Here is a 24,593-nt window from a genome sequence, read left to right as displayed (position 1 = left end):
GTGCCCGTGCACGGGGCTGTCACTCTCCATCAGCACTCACACTACCCGGGAGTATCCCAGGTTCCAGAGCAGCTCTTTGACTAAATGAGCTTCTTCCAGAGGCTCCATGTGGAACAGTTCGAACCCAGGGGTGATCCCCAGCTCTGACAGAGGCACAGCAGGGTCACGAGTCCATTGAGCTGGGCTCAGTCAGCATTGCCCGCAGGAAGTAGGTTGTTTTCATGGCAGAGAGCCATGGCTGCAGTACCCAGTGCTCAATTCCACCCTTACATTCCTCTGCTACAGAACAGGAGGGTGATTTCGTCAGTGTAGAAAGGGGCCTCAGGTTCTTAACCCTTCAGGACAAATGGCTAATTACCCAGGGCAAATAACTACTATGGCCACTGCATGGAAGCAAATTCCCTATTATTTCAGAGGAAGTTGCAGTGATGAAAAAGCTGTAACTAGGTTGCTCACAAACCACGAATTTCAGTAGGAGGTTTGACATGTTGCACTTATTGAAACATAGTTGCATTAAGCTGCCCACTCCACCGCTGCCTACAAGAAAGTACAGAATGACCCCTCACACCCCAGCCCAGACCCCCTGCTCAGGGCACGGCCATGCAGTGCCCTGAACTAACGCCCACCGGGGACCCCCAGCGCCTCAGTTGTCACTGTAACACTCCATGGGTCAGTGCTCTGTGAGGAGTCACTGCTCCGCAGCTGCACCTTAAGAGCACAACAGTCACAGAGAACATGGGTTCAAGTGTGGTTACAAGAAGCGGGAGGTCAAGAAGGAGTGAGTTCCAGTTTTTAAAAGGAAGATTTATTTAACAAGTTTCACTTAGCGCAATACACCTAAAAAGGAAATCACAATACAATGAAAGATTAAATCAAGGCCTCAGAATTTTATACGAACACCAAGACCAAAATCCTAAAGTAGCCGTATTGCGTCTCAACATGTTTCCCCCATTAACTTAAAAAAAAAAAAAAAGCTTTAACATGCCTTACAGGATATTAAAAGAAAGAAACTAGAACTAACATGCCAAATGTTCACTTTGATTTTCAGACACAGCTCCTATATTGGTTCTTTACAAAAAAGCATGTCTCTTTCAACATGTATTCAAAACGGTGTTGGATGTAATATGGTATAAGAGCAACATTTAACATAATTCGAACAGCTTTAACCTAAATACGCTTACTGCTTAAATACACTCCTACAACAAAACTAACTTGAGAAACGCTCCAAATTGTTTAACAGTTATAGTCTTTACTTGGTTATTACATCCTAGATGAATGTTCATTTCTGTATGTTCAAAAATACTGAACCTGAAAGGTTTTAAAACAATCCTGAATTCACTTACAGTAAAGCATAAATCACAAGCTTGTATTGCAAAACTGTTAAACTTAGTTTTTTGTTTTTTTGTTTTTTAAAAAAGATGTGACCAAAAGTCAGCGATTGGTTACATTCCCCAGCCACCACTCATGTTGGACATGTTGGACATGCCGCCCATGCCGTTCACTCCCATGGATGCACGGTTCCCACTGCTGTAGTAGCTGCTGTTCATGGCGCCCTGGCTCCCGGGGTCTGAGGGGGAAACCGACAGCAGGTTCACAGCTGCCTCAGGCCGACTCGAAGCATCCTTGCCCCAACGCCTGTCCTTGCTGGGCCACCTCGTAAATACCGTCTACCGTGCCCAACGCTGCAAAGTGTCAGTTTACAGCTCCGTACCCGAAGTCAGTTATCGGATGTTCAACCACAGCACGAGCTCTGCATCACCCCCCTTCCCAAGCCAGAGCTTTACCACTGCTCTGGGGGAATAGGGAGGACCCAGCCTCCCATGACCCCCTCCCCCATTTGTATTGTGTTTAAACAAAGCCGGTCTCCAGCTTTCGGGTTAAGAAGTGATCAGAGCAATGCAAGTCTGAGACTGGCATTTCCTGCCCCTTTTAGAACAGTTTTCCACATTTCCCCCCTCAGATCCCCATTGGAACTTTGAATTGATTCCCCCCCCAATTCCCCAACGTTCACAGTAGCCACATCTTTAACGTTCAGAGCCTGTGCTGCCCAGGTTATAACACAACCCTTCAACACCAGTGAAGGGCATGTTAAGCCTGCTGCACCTGGCCCAATGGAAACCAGCAAAGAAATGCTCTTACCATAGCCACTCATGCTGCTTTGACCTCCATATCCTCCTCCATAACCCCCACTCAGCTGCTGGTTGCCTGGAGCACCGTAACTGGACTGGCTCCCTTTTAAGTTAAGGGCAAAAACATTAAAAACTTGCCGGTCAAGATCTGCTCATCATCAACAAACCCAGCCCTCACCCAACCAACAGCCCCTGCACTCTGGCACTACCTTGCTCACACCAAGGGAAGTTTAACATGCTCAAGGAAAGTGATGGGGTTTCTAAAGACATTCCTGCAACCAAGCAGCAACAAGAACTTTAGAAGTTACTTTTACAATTTCTGTGGACTATACTAAATAGGATCGATTTGCATTGTAACACACCCCAAAAAACTTAAACTTTGCTTTAAGGGACCTCACACAGTGGTGCTGCCCTTCCAGAAGCACAGAAGCTCATTAACTGGAGTCAGTCATGTGCACATGGCCCTGACGCTTATTTTTTCTGCTCCAGACTGATTATGCATCACATCACAGCAGTGCTCTGGCTCAGACACAGATATCTCTATTTAAACAAACTGCTCGTCACCTCATCACTTGCCTACACTCCTTTCTGCAGTTTCAGTATCATCATTAGAACTACAAACATTTTGTAACAAAATACTATAAAAGCAGCAGTGTATCCACACACCCCCACCCCAGCACCCTCAAGAAAGGAGCCCCCCCCAGAAACCAACCCCACCTTCATCTCCGAAACCAGCCCAGCTGGGTGTCAGGAGGGTATCTGTCTTAGAGGCACAACAGCAACAGGCATTTAAGACTTGTGCTGAAAACACACATTTTAGATTTTTAAACAGTTTTGGGGTTTGCCAGAGCAATTCAGACAGTTTCTCCCAATTCCAAGTATCTCTCTCTCACCACCAAGACTCAGCTTGAATGGCAGGTCACGTGCCACAGATACATCCTCCATCACCGAACTATGTTCTGGTATCCCCAACAGGGAAGGGGAAGGAGAACAAAAAGGACAGGCATCTCCCAAATTGTGCACTATCACACTCTCAAAGAAGCCACTCATCCCACCAGGCACACCACACTCAGCACCAAAAATTTATTCAACCTATTAAAGCTCAAATGTATTTCCAAAAGATTTATATATACCTGGCAATGTGCTAGTGTTCCAATCTTGGACTACCCCTTCCGATTCCTTGACTGTGTGATTAAGACAGAATGTTGAATTTAAATTTTGATGCCAGGCACACAATAAACAGGAGCTGCACAAAACGAGCCAGCTTCCTTCAATAGCAAGCGCTCGTTTGGAAGTGCAGTAAGACCGTTACATACCCATTGCTCCCATCATCTGACTGCCATAGGCACCACCAGTTCCTCCTGCTGTAGAATTCAGGAAGAGTTCTACATATCTGTGCTCTGGAAGAAGAAAGTTTTCCAATGAGAGCATTTCACATCAAACCGATACAGCTTGTCTCACTGCAAGTGAAATCTTTGGCATTCCAGTTGCAGCAGATGCCCTACGCTGCAGTGCTGTCAGCTCCCAAAGCCACCTCTTCCGAGCAGTCGGACTTACGCATATTTGCTTTGTCTTTGGACATAGCAGCCACTGCGTCCTCGTGAGTAGCAAATTCAACGTCTGCCTCTCCGGTTACTCTGCCATCTGGTCCAATTTCAATATGTACTCTTACAGGGTTCAGAGGTGAGAAGAACTACACACAGAACAGTCACAGAGATTAAAACGCACCAATGCAACAGTTCGGGTTTACAACAAGCCATTTTCTCCAGAGGAACACTCCAGCTGCAGTGCAGCTGGCACGTCCCCCAAGGACCCCGAGACCTGAAGCCATGCACTGGGGAGCAGCATGTGGCACTCACATTGTAGATGTCATTCTCCGTGGCTCTGTAGGGCAGACCTCGCATGTGGACGCAGTGGCCGGTCGTGCTCTGGAAGGTGGACGATCCGTCGCCGTACCTGTGGTCCGACATCCCTGCGGAGAAAAGAGTCCATTCTAGGTCTTTCAGATGTATTTTAGTTTCTTTTGGGACATGTCGTAAGTTCAGTTACTGTTCCTATTAGAGATCCTTACCTCTTCCAAATCTATCAGAACCAAACCCATAGCCATCATTATACCCATTGTAGTCATCATAACCTCCATAACCTAGAAACAGATTGGACATGTTCATTTCAACTACACAAAGATCCAAATAAACTTTCATTTCGACTACAGAAAGATCCAAATACACAGTACACACTGCAAACAACAACTACTACAACATTTCATTTCTTCTACAAGAATTAAGGCCAAGGACACATACACAGCTGGGGAGACACTACCAGGTCCAAGAGTTGCTGCTTTTCAAAGGAGCAGCTCCCTGGGCCTCTGTGCACTTACCTCCTCCATAGGCTCCACGTCTCATTCTCTCCAAGCTACTTCCTCTACCCAGACTGTTGTATCCGCGCGTCAGGCCGGGCCTGTCGTACGGACCAGGTCTCTGCATGGCCAACAGCTTGCGGGGAGGGTCGTAGTGAGTGCGCACCTCTGCTCGGCTACTCTTGAAGATCTCAATGTACCTACGGGTGTTTGCACAGGGAGAGGTCAGTCTTTGATTCCTTCCACTAACACCTCACAACTTCACATTACAACAAGCCATTTAGTCATAGCCTTGACACTGGCAGTAATTTTAAGCCAGGTTTCCTTACATTATGTAGGCAATGACATTCTATTATTAGCACTACATTACATTTAAATCAGTGTATTTTCAAGAAATTAAAATTACTGAAGGGTTTACGTGCTCCTCATACTTTGCAGTATCCCAACCTTAAGGGTGGGGGAGCAATACTGATTCCTCACCCACCTCCCCCCAGTTTAAAATGTTAGTCAAACAATGTAGGAGGGACCAGTGTCCACTCAACTCAGCACTGTTGCTCAAGGCAACAGAAACAGAGGGTTAAAAACCCGATCTCCACCGAGACTTTAACCCATCAGGATGCCACATAAAGCTCTGCATGTACTACTGAACCCAGCCTATGCTTCAGAGATTCAGCGTAGGCAAAAGGTGCATGCTTCAATGAAAAATAGTCACAAGTAAAATTGAATAAAAACCCTTTGTGACAATTTCTTGAAAGCTATGCTTATTACATTGAAGATTAATACAAGTAAGTAAATTTGTTACATTTCAACTTATAAAACAAGTTTAGAAAGTATCACATTTTCTTATGGTAGTAAGAATACTGTGCATGTCTTTAGAGCTAAAGGCAGAATTGGTGCTATTTGAGAAGTTAAAGCCATAGTCTCTCAACTTTGTTATTTCCAAGCTATAGTTTTTAATGCCTATTACTACGCATTTTCCAAAGCACATTTTAGTTTAGCCCAATTTTATCTTGTATTTTTGGGTATATCTAAACAGTCTGTGCCACACACACTGTAGCAATCAATACCTTTACGTATTACCAAGTTAGTGACCAAAATACTATTTTGATTTGGATATTAACACTTTCAGAAGAGAGAATATGGATTTAATTGTTTACCATAAGAAAAGTGACAGAGCCAACCAACCATCCATCCCCACCTGTGCCCTATTCTTTCCTTGTGTTTCTTTAGAGCCTTTTCAGCTATTTCCTGTGAAGCAAACTGCACGAAGGCCTCCCCCGTACTCCTCCCCTGGAAGTCCACCGGCAATGTTATCCCATTTGGCACGATTTCCAACCCTTCAACCCAAGGACAAATAACCCCAGTAGGGGGGCAATATTAACATCACAAGCCCAGTCATGAGTTTTTTCTTATAGCTTTAAAAACACCAGAATTTAAACACTTTTAAGAGAATGGTATGTTGATTCTAGAACACCAGAATAAAAAACGCATGTCAACAAAGAGCTCCATGATCACATACCATTCAGTTCAGGTTCTTAACCCACCCTGCAGAGCACAGAAATGCTCTGAGGGTCAGGAGAGCCCCTCAGAGAAGGCATCTAATGCAGGGTGCGTTAAGAACTTCACACATTATTACAAACCTCGTCAATTCTGTGAAAGTATTTAAGATGAACTTTTAAAGAGAACTTAAACACAGCAAGTTAAACAGCTTTATACAGAACAAGTATTTTACTAGAAGTCACTCAGGTAAAATAATTAGTCTTATGCAAACATCAAGTTTCAGCATTGCTTTTGTTGTTGTTTCTTTGGGTTTTTTTTTTTAATATTTAGGAGTGCTTAACTAAGAAAAAAATCATGAAGTAACTTTTAAGTATTAGTTCCTGAACAGAAGAGACACATTTTGTATATTAAGCACATTAACAACTATAAAGCTTGAATTATTTCACCATGTAAGAAAAAAACATCTTAAAATGCACATGCTTAGAAATTGCTCTTGTTCATATCACCAATTCAGAAAACAAAAAACAAGTTCTGAGACTGTAAAACTGGAAATGTTTCTACTGTATTTTAAAGCAAAACAGCAAGTTCAATCATATCTTGTTATAGCAAAACATTTATAAATCTAGTATTTTGAAAATAGTAACAAGTGAAATACTAAACAATCAACAAATTCCATTCTTGGACATTGTAATAGTCTCATTCCAGTTTGTAAAACATAAAACAGCTGCAAAAAAGTAAAAATTAGTCAAAACAAGACATTATCTCTTCATCCATAAAAACTTCAAGCTAGGCAACATCAAGGGTCTGGTGGGGTTTTTTGCACCATAGGAAGAGAAAGGGGCAAATCTGTAAATCTGTACTTGGGTACCAAGTTCAGCAGGTTTTCTCTGAATTTCATTCAATACTAGCTCTATGTTGGGAAGAGGTCATGGACCCTTAGTGAGAACCTATTCCTCACACAGAGCCCAGTGGTGAGGGTATTCTACATCCTTTACTGACCAGGGCCAATCAGCCAAGGCTGGGGGCAGAAATATCCTCCCACATGAACTGTTCAGCTTTATTTGGAAAGCAAGACACTTTTCTACAATCCTTACTTGGAACAGCATGTTCCACCAAGTATAAATTCCAGCAACTTTTTGGCATTCCCTAAATTATTTAATTATCAAGTACTTTAGGAAGTGATCCAAAGGATTCCTCAAGCCCAGGAAACTAGTGAAGAATTGGGTTGTTTACTTTTAATACCCATGATAATACTGTTGGAAGTACTATTGGGCAATCCAGGCTTGTTTGGTTTGTTGGGGTTTTTTAGCATAAACCAATAGTGCTATAGCTACTACTTGTATCCCACATACCTGAAAAAAACTGTACAATTTCTTCTTTACTACAGCCAAATGGAAGTCCTCTAAGACGTACAAAACCATCATTAGCTGTATCAGGGCTGTTGGGACCAGTATGCTTCAGAACCCAATCCATTTCAACGTTGTTTGACTTGAAAACTGTAAAAGGCACTTAGAATTAATGCATTCTGGAGTAAGGAACAATTTTTAAAGTAATTTGCCTTGAAACTAGTCAACTTATATATATATATATATGCAAGTCCATTTGTCCTTTCACATGCATTTTAAAGAGACAAAAAAAGCAATTAACCAAAAACCCATCAAGCACAAACACAATGTAGTCAGTTACTAGACCAAGTCAAACCTTCAACGTATCTGTGTCCCATTGTTTCTCTGTCTTTTTTCAGGGCCAATTTCACATCCTCCTCTGACTCAAGTTCAGCAAATGCTTCTCCACTTGGTCTGCCCTCCCTGGTGTAGATGAAACGGATACCCAATGCCCCGTTCAGAATTTTGCAATCTGAAAGTTAAACAGGAAGGCCAAAATTATATTAATTATTACAGAAACAGTGTTACCTTGAAAGTTTCAGAAAACCTAAAAAAAAGTACTGAGTATCAGTTATATCAAGACAACAAAACCAGCAGCATTCTTGTTACAACTGTAAAATGACCAATTAATTAAGAAGCTAACTAAAGTTACTGTTTAGTCAAGCATATGGATCACTATTAAGGATAACTGCAATTAGCTATTTCCAAAGCTTTTCTGCCTTAAGTTGAACATACTATCCGCTTTTGATCATAACTTTCTTACTAGCATTAAATAAGGAATAGTAACAATCAGTGTAAGCGTAATAAACTAAGTCAGAACCAAGTCAAATACACCAAAATCCTGAAGCAGTTTTAAAAGCCCCAGATGCTGCAGAAAGCATGCATTTATTACTGCAGATGCTAATAATTTGGGGAAGGACACACACACACTAAACACTTAACAAGAGTCTCTTAGGACAATACTAGAACTAAACTGATTTAGCTTCAATATTCTTACTTGAGATTGAATTTTCTTTATAATGGAACCTTCTCTCTCCTAGTTGCTCAAGAAGCAAAGGCAGTTGTGGCTATCTCAGCAACTCAGACTAAGCGCCTTCGTGTTGAGCTCCTGCTAGCACGAACATGGCTTTGCATATCAGGTTCTGGCTGAAGCACTTGTTGCACTACAAACTGCACTGGCTACTGAGTCCTCCTGGAACTCCTCACTGCAGCACTCCCACTGCTAGTGTCCTTGTGAGGGACCCAGAACTGACAGCAGAGCCCGGCCCCTCTCCCACACCTCTTATTTCCCCACAGCCCTACTTACCAGAGAAGAACCTCTGCACCTCCTCGGTGGAGCAGGACCAAGGCAGTCCCCGGACCTTCACCACGTATCCCTCGCTGCTCTCCGAGTTGAGCATCACATTGGGGGTGAGGCTCTGCTCCGTCTCTGCTTCTGTGGTTGCTGGAAAGACCAGAAATGGCCCTTTGAGATGCTGCTCAGCACGGCCGCCACCCGCACCCCCTCAGAGCGCCCGGCGGCCCCCCTGGCCTGTGTCCCGGCCCTCCCTGATCCTCCTCTGCCTCGGGCGCTGCCGCCTCACACACACGGCGCCGCTCCCGCCCCCGGCCCGCGCCCTGCCCCTTCCCCGCACGCACACATGGTGGGGCTCCGCGCTGGTTCTAGGGCTCCGAGCCTGATCCGCTGTCCGGAGAGCGCCTAGTCCCGGTCAGGCGGCAGCGAGCGGGCGAGCCTGTGGCGAGAGCGCGCTAGGAAATGGCGGCGGGTGCTCCCGCTTCCGCTGGGCCGGGCCTTCCTCCGCACAAAGAGCGCGGTCCCAGACGCCGCTCTGGCGAGCCCGCGGCCCCCGGCGATGGCTCAGCGCCCACGGCCAGTTCGCAGAGAGCGGCGTGTGGCGAGCGGGTACTGAGTACCGGGAGCCCTGCGCCGAGCACGGGACCGGCTGCGGCGTGGCCGAGGCGGGTGCGGGGCTCATGCGCCCCGATGTGGCCTAGCCCCGCCCCCGAGACCCCGCGCGCCGCCTGTGCGCACGCGCCGCCCGCCCGCCGCGCCGAACAAAGCCCCGGCCCCGCGCGCCCTGGGCGCCGCTCGCCGCACTGCGCGTGCCCCGCGCGCTGCCGCCCCCGCCCCGGCCCGTCGCGGCTCCCGCGTGGCGCGGACAGCGGAGCGCTTTGGCTGCGCACACCGTACGTGGGAACTAGCACTTACCAGCTTCAAAGGCTGACGCTACCCCACGTGAAACAATCTGCTCGCTTCGGTCACTGAAGCCTGGTGTGTTTGGAGGAGATGGGGAAAGAAGAGACAATGGATCACAATTATGATAAAAGAACGGAAAAGTTAATTCCCTCCCATTTCCTCCAAACACACCAGACCTAGCTAGATTTCACCTTGAATCTCAGTATTACCGAGGAGCAAAGAGGAAACTGGAATAACTCATCATCTAAGAATCGTCCATCCCCTTTTCCCCTTGGATAACCAGCTCATGTTTCAACTTGTCTACCCAAGGTGATAGAGGACCCATGCCTCGAGTTAAGCAGGCTCCTAGAGCACCGACATAGATATTTGTAGCCCAGAAGCTGCTCTTAGCAGTCTCCAGATGAACACTATTCCTCCATTAGTGTTTTCTCTCCAGTCAGTACTAAAACAGACTGTAAGCCTACACTGCCTCATCTCTCACGTAACTGATGCATTCTGGACTACTGACAACTACCCCACCCCCACAGCTGGAGGCGGTTTTACTTTTTTTTTTTAAGTGCATGCTCAAGTTTACGTAAATCAAACAACATGGCGAACTGGTTTACAGAAATGCAAATTAGATCAGTAAGTGGAACCGTGCTACAGTCACTTCCTGCAAAAAGCTCTTTTCGCCATTTCACTTGCCGAATGCCCATTTTGTAACACCGCGGCGGCAGGAGCTGGGCAGGAGCGGCGGGGGAGGGAGCAGCGCCTCCGCCTCTTCCCGGGGAGGACTGGCGGGAAGCGACCATCCCGCCCACCCGCCTGGCGGGACGCTTAAAGTGCGCTGGAGCAGCTGGGAACCCCTTGAGTTCCCGCTCGGCACCGCCATGTCTACCCCTGCCAAGCGGCGCTGCCAGAGCCCCCCCGGCTCCCTCGATTCCAGCTTCCAAAAGCGCCTCAGAAAGATTTCCATCGAGGGGAACATCGGTGAGCTCGGCGGTGGGGAGGCGGTTCAGGGCAGTAGGGGAGCCTGGGGGAGGAGGGGGCGGGGGGGCCTAGAGCACCCCAAGGGTTTGGGGTACCGGGGCAGACTGGGAGGGAGAGGGGCGGCCACGGCGTTTGTCCCCCCGGCTCTGCGGGTAGCGGAGGGCTCTGCAGGGAGAGCCGCACCGGGACCCAAACCCGGAGCAAGGCTGGGGTGGATGGGGTGCCCCCCGGGCAGGGTGCCCATGAGTCACTCCAAGGCGCAGGGCAGGCTCAGAAGCACAAACCCCCGTTGCCCCGTGGCCTGTCCGGGGCTGCAGCGCCCGTTTGCTCCCGCCCGCGCCAAAGTCCCAGCGCCTGCGCGGCCGCTCCCTCGCTTTCCCGCCAGGCTCCGCCCGCCACGGCAGCTCCTAAAATGTCGGCTGCTCCTCGGCCGCTCTTATCGCCAGCCCGGCCGGGCGCGGCCCCTCCGGCACGGCAGATTAGCGCTGTTTGCTTCACTGCGCACACGGCCGGCCCCGCGCTCCACTAGTCGCTAACAACTCTCAAACTGTCCCCCTGTCCATCAGTAGCACCACAGCAAACAACCCCCACCCCTTTGTGAACTGCTCTAATCTTCCGCAGCTGCGGGGAAGTCAACGTTTGTCAGGCTGCTGGAGAAACACAGCGATGAGTGGGAGATCATCCCCGAGCCCATCGCTAAATGGTGCAACATCCAGACAGCCGAGGATGAGTATAAGGTAGGTGAGCAGGATCTGGGCCGAAAGAAACTGCAAGTAGTTCCACAGACAAGGGGCTATGCCAAAATCCAGCTATACTTAAGTCTGCAGCAGCCAGATCATCCCCACTATCATACCACAGCTGGTCAGGCACTCGCACTCAAATTGTAAAGGCAAGATACTACTGAATGTATATTCCAAATTACATCCCCTACTTCACGGGAATTGCACTAAAATCTGGAACTCAAACTACTCGAAGAAGCTGTCACAAAAACCACTATCACCGGAGGGAAAAGTCTCAAAGATCCTATGCCTAAGCATTTTCTTCATAATAAAAAGAAAGCCAAGAATTCTTATTTAAAACATCTCAGCATTCTGGACCGAGAAAAGCCATACATTCATGTTAACTTTTTTCTCTTGCCTTCTAGGAACTTTCAACATCTCAGAAGAGTGGAGGAAACTTGCTTCAGATGCTGTATGACAAACCCACAAGATGGGCTTACACATTTCAGACTTATGCTTGTTTGAGCCGAGTAAAAGCACAATTAAAACCTGTCTCAGCCAAGCTACATGAAGCAGAACATCCAGTACAATTTTTCGAAAGATCTGTGTACAGTGACAGGTAATTACTCTCACAGCACGGCAAGAACTCCCATTAACAGCTTCCAGGTCTTTTAAAGACATGGAGCTGAGAAAACACTTGATATTTAAACTAATATTTGCAAGGGAGCAGGCTTGATTGAGGCATTTTTTCAATACCATCATTCTGTTCCAATGACAAGTGTTTTGGTAGTTCACTTTTGTCATTCCTGGCATGAGACTGATGTTTTTCATTGCAGATACGTGTTTGCTTCTAACTTGTTCGAGTCTGGAAGCATTAATGAAACAGAGTGGTCAATTTATCAGGACTGGCATACATGGCTTTTGAATCAGTTTCAATCAGATATAGAACTGGACGGCATGATCTATCTCAGAACCACACCTCAGGTATGCTCACTAAAAATGGAGGTTTTTCAGTTCAAACTTTGTTTTCCAGAGGCTTAAGAGGGTACTTCTAAAAGTTATTCTAGATTTAACTCATTTATGTTCAGCCAAATAGTTAAAATTAATGCTCACTAATGTCTAGCATTAGTCCTTCCAAGTTAGGGCCACTTGATCCGTTTAGCTGATTTAACCTACAACACAGGATTATTGACCAGGTTTATAGTGTTTTGGTTTGTTTTTTTTTTTTCCAGAAATGCATGGAAAGGCTACAGATGAGGGGAAGAGAAGAGGAGCAAGGAATTGAGCTTGAGTATTTGGAAAATCTCCACTATAAACACGAAACCTGGCTTCATGAAAGGACTATGAGGTAGGAACCCATTTTCTGAAGCAAGTTTCAACTTGTAGGCAAGGCTCTTTCCTACACTAAGCCTTAGTTTTACCAAGTTTACCATAAGTCTAGCTTCACTCAGGCAGTTAGACTTCTATTTACACCCCACACACTTCAGGTTTCAAGAGATGGAACTTCCATCTAATTTAAAACCTTTGTTAAGCATTAGCTTCAACTAGGAAGCTTTACAGTTCTAACTCCAGCAAGGACATGGATTTTGCTAATTGGAAGAACTCGGGAATAGGACACTTAAAATGGTGTTCAGGGGCCAATCACGTACATTTATCACTGTCCAGTTTCTGTTGCAATGTAAGGGGTAGACAAGGCCCCAACTACTTTTAAATAAGCTTCAGTTTAAACAATAATCAGGAAGGTCTTTTGCAGACCTGTTACAGACAAGAAACCTAACCATCAGCTGAGTGATCTCTACTTTTTTAACTCCTACTGGCTTTCTCATCTAAGGAATCTCTAAACATGAAAGCAGACTCTAGATTTTCCCCTAGAGGAGCCCAAAATATTCTACTGAATGGGAAGCATTACAATTCCAGGAAAAGTACATTATCAGTTTGATCTGTTTGCTGAAGTTTTCACATAGGATGACCCAAATGCTTAGGAGACAGAAGGCAGCGCATAGTGTGGAATTCTGGGAATGTTTACATTGTGTACTCATTCCAAATTTGTAAGCAAGCCACTTCCTGTGTTTGTAATAGGAACACTGAAGTGTGCAAGCACAAGTTAGAATGTTGCTCAGCACACATACTGCATTTTAGAAAGGCCTTCCACACTCAGAAGAAAGACTAACTACTGCTCCCATCTGTTCCTAAACTGAAGCCAAAATGGTTTTGCTTATGTCCAAACACATTTTAAATACCAGTCTTCTAACCTGTTAAAGAGATCATCCTCATGAAAGGAAGCTTTAAAAATATATCTTGGTAAGTGGATTAGGTGGGGGAGATACAGGACAAGGGAGATTTAAAAAAAAGAAAATACTTCATTTTACAAAACTGATAACTGATTCCATGACAAGAAAGAGGTAAAGGAAATTAAGGTAAAAAACTATCTTCCCCCCCACTTGTACATTACAGATAGATACTAAGAGTTCACATTTGTGAAATATATGAAAACCAATTAAGGACAAACTTGGCAGGAGCTTTACATTTAAGTTTTGGGCATCAGCTTTAACATCTTGGGTGCACGTGGTAATCAAGAGCAGAGGTCTTGTATACACAGTATTTTATGTAGTTTTTACTCAAACTATGTTCTTCTATTTAACAGACTTGATTTTGAGTACATTAAGGAAATTCCTATTCTAGTTTTGGATGTTAATGAAGATTTTAAGAAGGATAAAATTAAACAGGAGTACCTGGTTGATAAAGTAAGTATCAAATGTCGGGGGTTTGCATCTCCTTTTCTTCTATGGTTACCACGCAAGTAGTAACACTTCCAAACAGAGTTGGGAGGAAGAGTAAACAACCATTTGAGGAAACAAGGTGATAATAAAAAGGTCACTTCAGTCAAAATGGTGTTTACCAGTTCCAAGGAAAGGCAAGACTTGGGAGGTGAATGTCAAAAGAAACTCTAGAGGAGTTGTTTGACCAGTCCATGGGAAAAAAAACCTCCTCCTAATACTTAAAAGCATGAGGAAGTGCTCTCCTACCGAACCATAAACCATTTTCTTCATCTTGTTCTGGGTCATCAAATTTGAGATTAGACTCGGCTTAAAGGAGTCATTCTTCAGTAATTTCCTCAATTAAACAGCTCTAAATAAACTAGGAAGGGGCACACAGTGATCAGTTGTGGAGATATTTGTCATTACATCCTCATGGAAACCAGCAATTAATAGCTTTGTTTTGAACACTTAGACGTGGCATCTTCTACCTTTGCCCCTCTGAAAGGCCATATGCATTTCAGGTCATGAATTAAATGTAGGGGCAAAACATCACTGGAAAACTACAGTAACAAACTATTTCTTTACAAAGAAAGGGAAAAGCCTGGTACTTTAGCTTTTAATGCACCGAATAATACATATGTTTTTTTCTCATAGGTCAAGTCTTTCCTGACTGCTTTGGAAGATGAAAATTAATTCGAGTAAGGCCCTGAAGTTCACCTAATAATCCGTGTTCAAAAATTTACTTTACAAATGTATTACCTATATAGCTAATTTTAAAGCAAGCCAAAAGTTGTAAAAACATTGTTTGGGGTTTATTTTTTTTCCTTGTCTGTGCTGTGTGGGTTTTGATAGACCTTTCTGTACAGCTAGGAAGAACAAATATGGTGTGTGCTTTGATGATTTTTTTCCCTATATATTCTCTGTTTAATAAAGATTTAAAAGTCATATTGCCTCTCGAGTGTCTCTCCCCGCGGGGGAGCTCAGCGGTTGTCAGAGGCCGACACCCAGTAAACAGATAGCAGGCGCTGAGCAGGGTTGTTTTGCAATAACTGGCACGGGTTCACCATTTTAAGACGAGACTGTTATGGCGTCCAGAAACCTTTACTTTCAACTTCTGCTTTACTGAGTGGCCGTTTCCACCGGATTTACGCTACTTAAGGCTGGACGTTAGACCTGTAATAAACTGTAATTTACGCTTATCTCATTCGCGATCTCACCCCCACCCCCCCCCAGCACGGGGAGGGACCCGCGGGCGCGGCAGCGGCGCTGGAGGCGGGACAGCGACCCCGAGGAGTCCCCGCGGCCCCGCCCGACACGACGCACGCGGCAGGGGGGGTTGAGCGGCGCACGCGGCCGGGCCCGTCCCCGCCGCCCCCCCCCTCTCCCCCGCGCCATCGTGGGGCCTCCGCGGCACCGGACCCGAGCGGGCGCCACCACGAGGGCCCGATCGCCCATCTCCCCCCGCCCGCCTCTCCCTTCCGCCGCTCCCTCCCCGCCCGCGGTCGCTAGACCTTACCCAGGCCGGGGATCTCGCCCTCGGTCTCCTCGGTGTGACAAGGATCCATCTTGGCCGCGCCTTCCCCGCAGGGGCCGCAAGAAGAACAAAGCTGGGCGGGGGCGCTCAGGCGCTGCGCGAACAGAAACAAAAGCTCAGTGGCGGCCGAAGGGACGTTCGGAGAAGGTGGATCGGCGCTCCGCGGGGGATTTCTCAGCACTCCCACGGGGATGGGCCGCGATACAGCCGCCCGTGGCCCGGTACCGCCCGCTCGCTCCGGCTGCGCAGCGCCCGTTCCGCGCCTATAAATGGCCGCCGGCCGCGCAGCGCCGCGCGCTGACGTCACGCACCGCCCGCCCCCGCCAGCCAATGGCCGCGTGACAAATTGAACGCAGCCAGTCACGTCCGGCCCCCCGCGCGCGCGGTGGGGGGAGGGGGGGAAATAATGGAGGGGGGAGAGCGCAACCGTCCCGGGGGTCCCGCGAGCCCCTGTGCCCCCCACGGGACCGGGTTCGATTCCCCAGGGGCCCAGGTTCGAGCCTCTGTTCCCGGCCTCGGCTCCGGTTCGAGTCTCGCCCCCGCCCGTTCCGTTTCCCGGCTCCCGAACATGGCGGTGGCCTTGTCCCTCCCCCTACGCCCGCCCCGCCGCCCCCCACCCGTCTCCGTTTCCCCGGCACCCGCGCTCACGGCGAGCTGCAGCCGCGGGGCTCCGGCGGCGATCGGCGGCTCCGCGCACTGCAGCTCCGCCCGCCGCCGGTGTCAGCTGGCCTCGGCTCCGCCTCCCGCCGCGGCGGGGGCCGGGCACGACGGGGCCTGCGCGGGCCTGGCCGGCGAGGCCGTGAGGGTCCCGCGCACCTTCGAGGGCCGCTGTGGGGCAGCCCGGCTGTGGGGAGCGCAGCCCGGCTGTGGGGCAGGCCGACTGTGGGGAGTGCAGCCCAGCCCGGCTGTGGGGAGCGCAGCCCGGCCTGAGCAGACCCCGCTCAGGCACTGCTGGGGCTGTTTGGGTTTGGTGCAGGAGGTTCCTGTGCTGGAGCTGGGCCTGGGATCCCCGGGTGGGTGCTGGGAATGGCCACTTCTCACATGCCCTCTGCGCCCTGAGAGCACGCTCTCCCAACCAGACCGACCGTCTCCACAAAGAATCATGAGCTGAAGCAGCTTCATGTTAAAATAGCTGCAAGGGAGCCTTGCTGTGAGATTGAAGAGATAAGAGGTGACCTTAGGACTGTGGAGGTGTGGCATCGATTCCGAGCTTTGTTTCTGGCCGAGTTTTAGTGACTGTAAAGCAAATCCCTTTGCTAATCCCCGTTGAGGCCTTTGCGTTTCTAGCAGTGACATAACGATAATTTTTGGCTTTTTATAGTACATATTAATGTTTATACACTGGGGTACATTTACTATGTGTCATTTTATTAGTCCTGATAGGTATTTTTAGTCCTCAATGCGTTTGGAAAAGGACAGAAAATGGGTTTTCTGTTGTTTATGCATCATGATCTACATGGTTAAATTGCTTTAAAGAGAGCTGTAATGCCTGTTCTCTTGCTATCTAATTTACAGTGAGAAATTAAGGCTGATTTGCCTAATATTTTCTTGATTCTATGTTTATTTAGTTAAACAGGATTCTAATGTAAGACATTGCTTTAGAGGTCTCTTAGGAAATTAAAATCATCCTGTGTTCACACTGACAAGAAGTTCTGGATATCCTTCCAGTATTAGAATAAAGGTCATATGACTTCTTTCTGCAAATATGTAACTGCTACTAATCCTAGGCAAAAAACTCAGCCTGTCTTTGACATATCCCACAGTAAGTTTGGTACAGCCACTTCCAGAGGAAGAACGTGACTATGAGCAGCAGGGACAAGCAAAGACATAAATAGTTATCAGAAGAGTTGTGATTAGTCAATGTATATGCTGTGTTTGAAGGACAAAAATAATTAACAATTCAAATGGAATTACTGCTAACAGAGCAGCCCTTTTCCTCAGAAGCCCTGGCTGGTTAAGTGCTTTTGCACATAGGGGTGGTCCCATGGTATGTGAGCACTTGCACAAAGGGAGACAGGAGACAAATATCTTCCTGAAAACATTGGTACAGTTTCTTCTTTACATGATTTCTTCTGGGATTCAAACTCATGTTTATCTGGATTTTTGTTTTATGGTGTGATCCTGACACCTGCACCTTCCCCTCCAACAGACCCAGCAGCTCACGCTGCAGCTCTGGGTACATATTTTTTTCGTGAAAAGGCTTTGTTCTACTTCCAAAGTTCACTGTTTCATTCCTGCAAAGAGGAAAGGCACACCTGCTGTCCAGACAGCAGGGGAGAGGAGCTGCTCTCAAAACCAGAAGGTTTTGCCTCATTCAAGTCAGCTGGGGGAGTGAGGGCTGTAATCCAAGCCAAGCTCAGCCTGCTGTTGTAGTGAATCAGGGAGAAAATGGACAAAGAGGTGGCCTTCAGAGTAGAAATCTGCCAGATAGTCACAGCTCCTGTGGAACATCTCAAATTCCCCACAGGTTCATGGCGAGGAGCCCCAGTCCAGCTGCAGAGAGATGCATAAAGCTGAGTACACAGGTGTAGAGTTAAGCTGGACCAAAGTAAAGCTCTTCAAACCTCATACCTGATCAAGAATTTTCTGTTTTTTACCACTCTCTCTTTGTTATCTTACTTGTGCTTCTTTCCAGGACAAGAAAATAATGGAGAAAATCTGCAGTTCTGGTTTGAGAGTTCTGTAGTCATCCAAGCATATGGAGACACTTTGTGTGTCTGGGAGCGAAACAGATGCTCATTTCTGAGTAGGTTTTGGAGATACTGTTGCAATGCAAAAAATAATTTCCGACGATTCTTTCATGGATCAGCATTTGCCATTACAAGGAGAATTGATCAGAACTTAAATACCTGCTCTGAAGAGACAACAGAACTCAGTCCATCATCACTGTATGCGCCTTCCCTTTCCTCCTTAGCTGTTACCTATTTCTTCTGCTGCTGCCATCACAGAGTTCATTTTTCATGTCTCAGCTACGTGTTTTGCATGTGCTTCATGTTTGCATGTAAGCACCTATAATTCAGGATCCTACAGTTAATCTGCAAACCTGATTAACTCTGAGTAAACACTGCTGCAGCTGACTTGTTTTTCATGTGGGCTCTGAAAACAGGGAATACATGTAAGTCTTATACTACCGATGCTTTGTATGTTTCTCTCTGTGTGTGACCTCCAGTCAAAAGCCCTACCGTTCAATTATAACTTTTCTGTTATTTCCCATGCTTTTTGAAACAGCCTCTAGCTGTAATGCTGTGACAAATAGAAGCTAAACAATGCTATTAAAAATGCATTATGTGTGTTCTGCCATATTAGATAACATGGCCATGTTCATCACTAATGCTGCCAGTTCACAGCTTAGACAGTGCAGTGTCCCTCCCATGTTTGCTTTGGACAATTTAAGAGGATTCTTGGCTACTCTTGGCCTTTCTTCCTTTTCACTTTTGTTTTCTACCCTTATTTATTTCTCTGAAAATGGTGGTCTGCAGCATGGATTGGATGTAGCTCATGTTTCCCAGTTTTCCTAAGTTGTAATTCACTAACAAGCCAAGTTGGAAAACAGTTGGGGGGGTTGAGAAACACTTTTTTAGTGGAAAGCACATACCCAAGTCCCTTATTCTCTCTGAGGCCACTGCTGCAGTGTTAGAAGCTATCACCCTTCCCTTTGTGCCATCAGTTTATCCACAGCTTGTGCTCACCATCCTTTGCCACTGTGAGAATGAAGAGTTCTGCTCCCTCAATGGTTGCCCCCTTTCAGGGTTGGTGTGAGAGTTCACCAGTCTGGCGTTTCTCTGTTGGTCAGTGGAACCCAGGCCTGCCAACGTTTCAGTTTTTCAGCATTAGAATTATAGCAGTGGGAAGAACGCCTGTTTTTTACCACTGGAGCTGCCCCACTGTGAGTGCAAGGCCAGCCGGGGTGAAGTGTCTCCCACAGCGTGCTGCAGGTATGTGCCTGTCCTGCTGCCTGAGCTCTGTGGGCATGAGTCAGCTCTGGTCCAGGAGCCATCTGGCTGAGCAGCGTCATGCTGAGCTCATCAGGCTGCTCCCGGGAAAGGTTTCTTCACTCAGGCAGAATATTCGCAGCACCCTGGCACTTTGTCCGTGCTGCCAGGAGAGAGGTGGGAAAGTGGCCATTCACATACCTCCAAGGAGCCTTGTCTGCATTTCTTTATACCCTCACAAATGGAGAACGAGCTGTAAAGCTGGAGATACTGGACAGTGAGGTGACTCAGTCCAATGTTGGAAGAGTGTGCTGTGGTACTGTATCAGGGCAGACAGCAGTCCTGAGCTCTTGTTATCCTGGCAAAATGCTTTCATGAAATTGAGCCTATTTTAGCCACTTGCCAACTGCAGGCTCAGAAGCAGAGACCACAACAGCTCACTGGCTTCGACCTCACTGGAATGATGATCCCTGACTTTTACTCCTTGCAGGCAATGTTGCTGTAGTAATTTGGGGTCACCCAGCTTTCTCTTGTCAACCAGTGCCGCATCAAAGCAACGCAGCTGATACACACGCTCAGGTACAGATCTTCGTTTACTCTCTCACTCCAGAAGTGCTCTGTGAGCTCTCCTGAGTGCTGACCCTTTGTCTCTTCCTACATAACCTTTAGTCCCTGAACACAGAGTCTGGCACAGCATTGGTGGGGGCTGGAGCTGGGCGTGCTCTTCCCTAAGGTTCCACAGCAGGTGGTCAGTTTTCCTTTGGAGGGGGGGCATTCACAAAGGGCCATGTTAAGCCCTGCCCATCTTACGTATACTGTGGCCCTGCCCTCATCTGGGGAGAGGTAAATTCTTGGAGCTCTCTTACAAGTGGTAATTGCTAGTTGATAGAAAACTGACGAGAATGAGGCAAATTGTAACTTTAGAGTGTGGATTTTCCTGGCCTCCCGACCTGCTAATATACAAAGTTGCAGACAGCTTTGGATTTGCTTAGACTTTACTGCACGATCAAGTGCATGAACAGCCTGTGATTAATGTAAAGCAAGAACTTGCCTGCAGGCGAGGGGCCTGCTCTCAATGGCCAGTCTGAATCACCATGTGCCTGCATCCACTGCTGCATCTCCTCTGTGATGGTGTGGGGGTGATGTTTAAGCCAAGCACGGTGTTCTCCAACCGGAGGTATGACACAGGTCAGCCTCAGTCACACTCTTCACCCCAGTCCATCTCAGCCTCTCCAGTGATGGCTGTGTTCTTGCACCCACACTCTCCAGTTCCCCCGGAGCAAAGCACTCCTTCCCCTGACCTTGCTGTGTTACACGCCCAGCAGATCTGTGTGTCTATGTGTTTGCTTGGACCAAGAGGATTCTGGATCTCACTGCCCATAATGTTCTTCCTGCTTTTGGCATTGATGGACACATAGCTCAAAACTATCGTACTGCAAAGCAGGCAACCCCCAAAATGCTGTGACAACGACAGCGACAGCGAGGCTTCTGCAAACTCAGCACATAAAATGGGTCACTAGCGGGGGCATTTCACTCACACAGCTTCATGTGCCCGCCTTACTTTTTCCTTGCCCTTGAAGTAATTTGCATATACACAAGTAAAACTAAGACAAGGCGTAACAAAGTGACGGTGAGTAATGGTGAGGGGAAAGGCAAGTGTCCCATAGTCCTGCTCTGAGACTGCATCCTCACAGCCCCTGCCTGCTGGCTCCCGAAAGCTCTGATCCTGGTGCTGCTGCAGAAATAAAGGCCCATTGAGAACTCTGGCTCCAAATTAGCATTTGAATTCCCTTGTAGCCCGTTGTCAGATGGGCAGGAGGTGGGTGCTAGTCTCGGTTGCTCAGCGCTGATACACAAAAGTGGCTTTAAAAAGTCCTTATTTTTCTGAGGGAAATAAATGCATTGCTCAGACTGTGGATACTTTATTTTTTTTTTCTTTCCCTCTTCCATTCTTCTCCATTTTACCCCTTTCCTGGGTCAGGCCGAGCCACAGATAGACACGTCTGGGTATTGTTAGCCCTGTCTGACCTACTTCTCTCCCTCCCCTTGGCCCCGTGTTATGGATGCTGGTGCTATGGAAACCTGCTTGACATGCCAGTGCCACAAAGCCAGGGCCACCAGCTGCACCCTCCTTTCCCGGCCCCACGGGAGTTTCCCTCCCAAACACCCCGCCAAAGGAAGTTAGCAGTCCTGCTTCCCGGGAAAAATTCAAGGGTGTCCTCCCTCCGTCCCACCAAGCCATGCTCCGGAGGGACTGGGGTGCTTCTCCGTGGGCTTGGGGACACCGATGCTCTTCTTCCTCATGCCAGAGCACAATATTTCGGTCTGATGGCCACTTGTAAAGCCGCCGCTGCCCGTACCAGACCTATCCATGCCGGTATCCGGCACGGGCCCAGCACCTAACGTAGAGGGAAGGACACGTGGGTGCCCTTGGACTTTTCACTATAATAAGCTACAAACTTCTTCACTGTGATCCAAAAGCCTTGCAGACACCTGTCTGGGATCCTGGGAACACGGCGGTGGCAACATTGCGTGCCGGCGGTGCGTGCAGCGGGTGGGGTGGCAGCCACACTGTCCGGGACAGAGCTCTGCTGCACTTCCACCGTCACTCGCGTGGAACCCGCCCCGCCGGGGACAGAGGCTTGTTTACAAGTTCAGCCTCTGCGCCTCTCGTGATAAAAAAGTTCTCGCTGGTTCTGCGGGTTTCCTTTGCTGGCCTCCCATCCGGCTGGCTGCTCATCCTGGGAGCCTGTGGCATATCAGAGCGCATTTGCTTCCAAATACCGCACTCCAAACGTTTTTTCTCCCCGCTGCTGGCAATGAACTGGCAGCCGTAAGAGGTGGAAGCAGGAAGGAGCTCTGGAGTCCGCAAAGCGCTTTGCTTTATATGTGTCGTAAGCGTCCCCAGGAGCTTCCTGCGAGGCTCCAGGACTCTCCTACCCAGTACTTAAAGCCAGAGCCTGGCCCAGCACGGATCAAACTCGAAGCAGGAGGATTGGTGGGCGAGTGCCAGAAGCCATGGCTGTGCCGGCTGCCTGGTGAGCGCTGTCCCGGACAGGTGCCGGGGTGCAGCCGGCGGCGCTGGGGCACAGGCGGAGGGCCCGGAGCCGTCGGTGGTCGCTGCTCTTGGACACCCCCGGCCCCGCCGCCCCCGGCCCCGCCCCGCTCAGCCGCGGGGCACCAGCGCCCTCTGCCGACGCCAGGGAGAAGCGGCGGGGACCGGAGCAGCCAGAGCGGGCACAAAGCCCGAGAGGAGCGGGGACAGCATGTCCAGGGGAATAGGGGCACGAATCTCGGCGGGACCGGGGCTGATGGCGTGGGCCTAGCCCCCATGGCCGGGGCAGCAGTGGGACCCCCCTCTCAGCGCTGAGCCAGAGCCCACGGGAGCGCTGCAGTGCCGCTGGCGGCTGGATCACCTTTAAACTGGTGCTCAAGGGTGGCTTTCACACCTGCGGGACCGTGACTTGGGGTGGCAGGTGCAGCCCCCAGCACACCCTGTGTCAGTTCAGCGGCCTCTCAGCACTTCTGCAACAGGTTCAGGTGGGCAAACTGGTGCCATACGGCACGAGCACAGCGTGTTGAGCAGCAGCAGCATGGATTGAGTAAATCCCAAAATAATTGTTTGAACCCTCGATTGGTATAAACTGGTTTTCTTTGACTGATGAAGCACCAGAGCAGTAACAGCAGCCCTGGTGGAGGAGAGCAGCTTCCCTTCTGCTAGGAGCACCTGAAATGACCCCTCTGACAGTGGCTTGAAGGGCTGATGATGTGGCTGTCAGATTTGCTGTGGCAGAATTGGTGATGGCAGCCACCAAGGCCAGAGCCTGACTGCGCCGTGCCAGGATTTTTAATGGTCTTCTGTGCATCCAAGGAGAGAAGCCGGCTACAATCTCATTGCTGAATCATTAATTTCCCTCCTCTGAGTCATCCTGCGGCCCTGTCAAACGCAGAGCAGACACAAGCGGGGCTGAGGTGGGCAGTGGCTCCAGGTTGATATAGCGAGTTTAGAAAACTGGTTCTAGGATAAAAGACAGAGATTATGTCTACGGAGCCAGTGAGCACCACTTGGACTAACCCCAGAAAGCAGAGTTTTGATGCAGAGTCAGGACCTGCACCAGCAGCTGGCGCTGGTCCTTCTACATTAACTCTGGAAGGTGACTGGTTATAGTGGTAAGAAGGTGAGATCTGGGGAACAACTTCAGGAGATGGTAGGGCCTGTTAATGCAAAGGCTAAATGAAATCTCACTGTGAAATCTGTTCCCCCGACCTTGCTAAGGCACAGCCAGGATTAAACTATGCCCAGACTTTTCTGAAATGTGTCACCAAAGATGCCAGGAGAAAAAGTTACTGTTTATCTTGCTGTGACACCTGAGGATTCCAGTGAGGATGGGACCCTGCTGCACTGAGAACTTTGTAGAGACAAATGTTGTACAGTTTTTATGTTGTACAGCTTTAAGCCTTACCCTGCAGCATTTGCCAGATTCAATGCAGCAGCATGACTCCAAGGCAGGAGAGCCTGAAAGGGAAATGGTCTGGGGGCTTTGCTGGAGAAACCAATTTAAAATGCATGGAAGGAAAAGAAACAATGTGAAAAATTAATCATTTCCTCCAAAAAGCCCCTGCCTTTTGTTCTTACAGTCCAGATATGCTTACCGCTGGGAAAAGGGGGGAGAGCATTAGACTTTACAATGTAGTTGGACTGGCATCATGCAATTATTTTCACTCTCTGGGTTTGGTGTGAATTCCCCCCATGATGACACACAGAGCACTGCTGGCATTTCCTGAGCTGTGGCACCAATATGAGGGCACCAGTGGCTAAAAGCATCAGTATTCTGAATACTGGACTCATGAAAATCCAGCCCCTCCTGATGCAGGAGGGACCTGAGCACTTGGGTAAATCACTTTTTGGTGCTGAGTGGCTCAGCACCCAATCCATGAACTCAACATCTCCAAAAATCAGCTTCTTCCTCCTCAGAGCTCTTCTCCCATGGCACACAGGGTTACAGGCTTCACTGGACTGCATGTCAGGGAAACAAAGGCAGCCACCTTGCACTCACACACTCATATTTCTGTTCTCTGCTAGCTGCAGATTCACAAAGAGACACCTAGGACA

The 24,593-nt window shown here is 48.3% G+C and overlaps 2 protein-coding genes across 52 annotated transcripts; one reads left to right on the top strand and one right to left on the bottom strand.

The window, feature by feature from the left end:
* Window positions 1–783: 783 nt before the first annotated feature.
* Window positions 784–16,287, bottom strand: HNRNPH1 (heterogeneous nuclear ribonucleoprotein H1). 50 transcript variants are annotated; one of them, XM_088173625.1, is made up of 17 exons: window positions 16,197–16,287; window positions 15,531–15,642; window positions 9,580–9,639; window positions 8,677–8,814; window positions 7,687–7,842; window positions 7,338–7,481; window positions 5,684–5,822; window positions 4,507–4,685; window positions 4,201–4,272; window positions 3,989–4,101; window positions 3,687–3,822; window positions 3,446–3,529; window positions 3,263–3,313; window positions 2,847–2,930; window positions 2,339–2,401; window positions 2,140–2,232; window positions 784–1,567 (listed from the first exon to the last, which is right to left on the bottom strand). In XM_088173625.1, exons 2-17 carry the CDS (start codon window positions 15,577–15,579, stop codon window positions 1,443–1,445), a joined length of 1,686 nt encoding a protein of 561 aa, XP_088029751.1. In that variant the 5' UTR covers window positions 15,580–15,642; window positions 16,197–16,287; the 3' UTR covers window positions 784–1,442. The 50 variants fall into 50 exon arrangements, with proteins under 50 accessions (XP_088029751.1, XP_088029748.1, XP_088029749.1 ...); XM_088173622.1 differs by having other exon boundaries at window positions 3,989–4,122; window positions 16,197–16,286; XM_088173623.1 differs by having other exon boundaries at window positions 3,989–4,122; window positions 16,191–16,243.
* LOC106859571 (deoxycytidine kinase 2) lies at window positions 10,155–14,959 on the top strand. Of its 2 annotated transcripts, XM_014886937.2 has the most exons (7): window positions 10,161–10,536; window positions 11,158–11,273; window positions 11,681–11,874; window positions 12,092–12,239; window positions 12,488–12,603; window positions 13,900–13,999; window positions 14,669–14,959. In XM_014886937.2, exons 1-7 carry the CDS (start codon window positions 10,437–10,439, stop codon window positions 14,705–14,707), a joined length of 813 nt encoding a protein of 270 aa, XP_014742423.1. In that variant the 5' UTR covers window positions 10,161–10,436; the 3' UTR covers window positions 14,708–14,959. The 2 variants fall into 2 exon arrangements, with proteins under 2 accessions (XP_014742422.1, XP_014742423.1); XM_014886936.2 differs by having other exon boundaries at window positions 10,155–10,536; window positions 13,900–14,959.
* Window positions 16,288–24,593: the final 8,306 nt, after the last annotated feature.

The sequence above is a fragment of the Sturnus vulgaris genome, chromosome 15, assembly GCF_052056855.1.
Source record: "Sturnus vulgaris isolate bStuVul1 chromosome 15, bStuVul1.hap1, whole genome shotgun sequence".
Taxonomy (NCBI): Eukaryota; Metazoa; Chordata; class Aves; order Passeriformes; family Sturnidae; genus Sturnus; species Sturnus vulgaris.
The sequence above is the reverse complement of the archived record's forward strand: the minus strand, read 5'-3'. Positions and strand labels throughout refer to the sequence as shown.

Coding starts and splice junctions, on each gene's coding strand:
- LOC106859571 (XM_014886936.2), top strand. CDS start 10,437: ATGTCTACCCCTGCCAAGCGGCGCTGCCAGAGCCCCCCCGGCTCCCTC. Junction 11,274..11,680: donor CAGCCGAGGATGAGTATAAG/GTAGGTGAGCAG, acceptor CTTGCCTTCTAG/GAACTTTCAACATCTCAGAA. Junction 12,240..12,487: donor ATCTCAGAACCACACCTCAG/GTATGCTCACTA, acceptor TTTTTTTTCCAG/AAATGCATGGAAAGGCTACA.
- HNRNPH1 (XM_088173622.1), bottom strand. CDS start 15,579: ATGGATCCTTGTCACACCGAGGAGACCGAGGGCGAGATCCCCGGCCTG. Junction 7,843..8,676: donor GGTGCAGAGGTTCTTCTCTG/GTAAGTAGGGCT, acceptor TTTAACTTTCAG/ATTGCAAAATTCTGAACGGG. Junction 3,314..3,445: donor TCAGATGATGGGAGCAATGG/GTATGTAACGGT, acceptor TTAATCACACAG/TCAAGGAATCGGAAGGGGTA.